We start from the raw sequence: 4,533 nt of genomic DNA, 5'->3' as shown, positions 1-4,533 counted from the left end.
GCAGAAACTGAGACCACCAGCCGGGCAAATACTTACTGTTAAAGATTATCTAAAGGAGGAGGGATTCATTCAATCTATTCTGAACGCTGCATACAAATCAAGCACGAATTATAGTGGCATGACCAATGTGTCATAAATTACCCTGGAACAGAACTGGCTAACGCAAGAACGGGGCGAGCCCTTTAAAAATATCTACTTAGAATAGAACCACCTCGACAGGGAATGACTGAAAAGCAGGAGGTGAGGGATCTCTATTCTCTATTTTCTTTATACAAGTGGCTCACATATATAGCATCAGTAGAAAACTCAGATGCAAATTATTTATTTTAAGAAACAACGAAAGACTTGCGCCACGCTCCGGAAAAAAAACAAATTGTGTCTTATTCAACATTGTAGCTAACTATGTTAATTGGTAAGCTTTTATTTGCTCATTCGATTGCAATGCACAACATGTGTAACACTCAGACAAGTCTGTGGCACACGCACACTGCTCACAGTGGGACAAATGGTGATTACAGGTTGTGTGCAAAACACACTACAAGAGGTGATTTAAAAATTGGATGATGGGTGAGCATTCTCTTCTTTCATCTCTACCTCTGGAAAAAGGGACGTGTTCCCCCACAAATAAGGATAGAGCGCATCCCGGCTTCCGTTGTCACGTTTCCTTGCATGCGGGAAGACCGCGGAAAGAGAACTACGGGGATCTATTGAGGAAGGTAAAGTGAATAGATCTGTCATTTACATAGATGGAGAGATCACTGTGCAGACACAATGAGAAGACAGCTGAACGGACAGCGACGCGGAAGAGCACTACAAAAACTCGCTTGCGATAGACATCTGCTTTCGTATAACTGTATATAGAACTGTACCACAATAGATCACACAGTTCCTTGGCGGTATGAACCCTAGAACACGTCAGGGAGATGGAGGTAGCGGGGTGGAGATGCAATCATTCCATCTCGTTGCTGGCTCCTTCTGGCCTACGCAGCTTTTCCACTTGCTCATTGATCTGTCCATCTCCTCCCCGGCGGTCTTCGGTTTGGACCCCCATGCAATCCTCTTCGTCGGCATGTCCAACGTCCTCTTCATCTTCTTCGTCCTCCTCCTCTCCTTGGACTTCCATGCGCACTTGGCTCTGAACGTCGATCTCGGGGTCCTCCTCCCTGGCGGTGGACAGGTGGTGGGAATTGACTTTTGCTCCCTCGGGGCTGTGGTTTTCCTTGACGGGAGAAGAGGAGCCAGACTCATTGCTGACGGGGGAAATGTCACTGCTGCTGTTGTGGTTAACCGTAGCCTGGTTGGGTAAATTGGGAGGTTTCATGGGCATTTGCCAAGCCGGAATCTTAGGTGTAGATGGAGATGGCGGGAATTGCCTCCTGGTAATGGAAAGAGAAAGAAGTCAAAACATGCCATCTGAACTATGCCACAGCTTTATAAATGACTCAGAACAAGATCACCTGAAGTCTACCATTTGCCTGACCTCACATACATTTTCCATGCTGCCGACAGGTCACATCTGTGCCAAATAAGGAAGCCCCCGTAATTAAACAAAATGTAAACAACTTTAGCGCTCTATTATTTGATGCTGTTTTGTGGCCTCGGAAGCTGGCAGACAGTGTGTGATGTCAGGCAGCTTTTCCTTTAAGACAGGAAGCCAGGACTGGAGGAAAGCCGAAGCAGCAAGAAAGGTGTGAAGTATTATCTCAAAGTTATCCATCGGAGTAAAATTGTTCTTTTTAGAAAAAGATTGACAAAGCTTAAACAGGCCGCAGTGAATACGATGTCATCTTTCAGTGCAGTTCAGAAAGTAAAAGCAGAAGTGAGACTTGTTACTGTTAGAAGGTCTCAGTGTGACCACAGGAAGCCTATTTTCTACCATTTGCTGTTCAACTATAAGTCCCAGCATGCTTTTTTTTTTTTAATTACATCTAAATAAATCATCTACTGCCTCCAGCAAGCCGAGGCTAATGGGAGGAACCGTTGTACTTTGGAAGCTTGTTGGAGTTTGCTGTATCTGGTTCTGACGTTATGGTGCCAGCGATGGTCATAAAGAAAATTAATTTGGCTGATAATGCGATATCAATTATAGCATTTCAGTGAATTATAGCTTCGATCGGACCATGATGTCAAATAGGACGGTGAAATTAAAACCTGTAAAAATAATTAAAACGCTCTTCCCAGGACAGCACTAGCTGACTCTGGACATTTAGTCATCGGTGTCTGGATGTGTAGGACATTCTGCTGTCCTGGAATGTACTGGTTACAGCCCGCCAATACAGGCTGTCATGGGGGTCACCTGACCCCCAGTGGAAAGGTGGATGACAATTTATAAAACAGACAGTTTTTTTTATGAAAAAAAAAAAAAAAGAAGCTTTGTACCTGGCAACCAATCAGGATTTCCTAGTGGCTTGAAAAAAAAAAGAAAATACAGCCGAAACGTGTCTGTGCTACGGGTATACAATGATAGGTTTGTATTCAAATCCAGCTCACATATAAACAAAATGGAAACTAAGGGGGGGGGGAGTGATCACATGTAACCCTTAACCCTCTTCTCAATGCTACACATGTAAATGCATGCCTAATAAAATAGGGACAGTTGGCTATTCATATTGAAGTACATTTGTAACTGGCCAGCTTTACGAACAAGAACACCCTTCTGTGAACACAGCTAGATGGGAGATTGCATGGGACAAAGATTGGAGGTATACTGCGTCACAGGTGGAGACGACAATAGCAAAAGGATCCCTGGTGTGCAATATTGATATACTGTATATCACCTTTCAGCTTGATTTGGTTACCACATATACAGTACAAAGCGGCAGTACCAAAAATGTATTACGGTTTTAAAAAATATAACATGATATGAGCTGGAACTTCCCTTGTGATTAAAAAACAAACAAACTGATTCATCATTAAACATCATCATTGAGTTTGAGCCCAGTGACTTTGCCTAAGCTGAGATGATACCATGACTATGCTGCAGACAGGAGGAAGCATTTCCTCAGTTTCCTCTCCTCCGGTGATCACGCTGTACGATGTAACCTGGTAGCGCCTCACAAGGTGAGAGTCTGCTGCAAGAACTGATGCTTGACAGACATTTGTGAACTAAGCCAAGAATTGCACAGACACCAGGATTTACACAATTGTGTCATCTCTCTCATCTAAGTCCAGGAAGTAGTGACCCTGGCTTGTGCCTAAACAAATATTGTGCCATAGGCTTTGTCAGCGGGAGTACTGTGATCTCTGTGAGTGGTAATAAATACCTTTACGCATTACCTAGCACTCTGCACTTGACATGAATTAAAATATGTCTGAGGAAGTCCACTTCATGCCGCATGCACTATTATTTCTGACCGCAAAAAATGCAGGCATTGATGTGCCACGTGTTCCGGTGCAGTTGATCGTACTGCGGTCAGAGGGCGTGGCTGCGGTGCCATTGACCTTAATGCACCGCCACGCCCCGTCCCGCCCCAAAACAAAGTGAGCCAGTCGGGATACGATCCAGTGTGTTCCGGCACCAATCGGGCCTGAACACACTGGGGCTGGTGTGAACTAGCCCTTAAGTTATTCTATCCAGCTTAAGCGGATCCCGACAATTGTGCCGGGATCCGCCCAGCTGCGTGACTGACAGCTGGCTCTGCCTATCTAAAGGCAGAGCCAGCTGTACCCGCCCCCTCCCCCGTCCGTTGCACCAGTCAGCGCTGGCGGATCGGGGAGCGGGGAATCCAGCCCCTCCCCTGTCACGGCAGAGAGCCGTGACAGGATCGAGAGGTGAGCGAACGCCGGTATGTATTCGCTCACCTCCCGATCTACTGAGCCGACCTGTGACAGTCTCATTGTCACAGGTCGGCTAGAACTATGAGGTGAGTGGAAATCAAAAACGGAACACATGAATGAAGTGACTGCCCTGCCAGCATCTCCACCACAACCTCCAGTACCTGTTCAGCAGCAACCCTTTCAGAGAGTAGATTTCAGACTTTAACTCCTGGATGTTCTGAGATTCCAGAATAGTGTTAGATGAATTGAAGGCCTACAAAGCACAAAGAGAAATATCATGGTTAAAAACTGAAAGAAATGTATTAAATACTGTTTACATTTACAATGAGTACCTGAGAAAACCTCAACGGAATTGCAGAAAACAACTACCCTTTCTAAGGGACAATCACCGTTTATGAGGACCCATGACAAAGATTGTAACAGTCATAATACATAACAAAATTATTTTTTAGCATCTCTGTATGCCCATAGTAAGTGAGTGGTTCTAAGTCAGCCTTCCCCAACCTGGGAGCCTTCTGGCTTTGTCAGGGGTGCCTTCAATTTTTGCATAGTGTCATGCATTTTAATGGTGCAAAAGAACCAGCCACTGGACTGCATCCAGGACCTCATCTAGCATTCAGAAGAGGACAGAAGTTTGCCTCAGTCCAGACGTGCTCCACCTTCCGCCCTCTGCCATGCTCCTGCAGCGGCAATGTGATGAAGAATATAAAGTAGGACTGTGATGTTATGGGGGGGGGGGGGGGGGGACTTGGGGGG

The 4,533-nt window shown here is 45.5% G+C and overlaps 1 protein-coding gene across 1 annotated transcript in view; it reads right to left on the bottom strand.

Annotated features, from left to right (window-relative positions):
• Positions 1-380: 380 nt before the first annotated feature.
• PEX14 (peroxisomal biogenesis factor 14) overlaps positions 381-4,533 on the bottom strand; it is a 117,932-nt gene continuing 113,779 nt past the window's right edge. Inside the window, exons 8-9 of the mRNA XM_018559036.1 lie at positions 3,939-4,030; positions 381-1,376 (exon numbers count right to left, since the gene is read on the bottom strand). Coding sequence (XP_018414538.1) covers positions 950-1,376; positions 3,939-4,030 — 519 coding nt within the window. The 3' untranslated portion in view covers positions 381-949. The remainder of the gene's footprint in view (positions 1,377-3,938; positions 4,031-4,533) is intronic.

Source organism: Nanorana parkeri, unplaced genomic scaffold (assembly GCF_000935625.1).
Source record: "Nanorana parkeri isolate BGI_ZX_2015 unplaced genomic scaffold, ASM93562v1 scaffold376, whole genome shotgun sequence".
Taxonomy (NCBI): Eukaryota; Metazoa; Chordata; class Amphibia; order Anura; family Dicroglossidae; genus Nanorana; species Nanorana parkeri.
The sequence above is the reverse complement of the archived record's forward strand: the minus strand, read 5'-3'. Positions and strand labels throughout refer to the sequence as shown.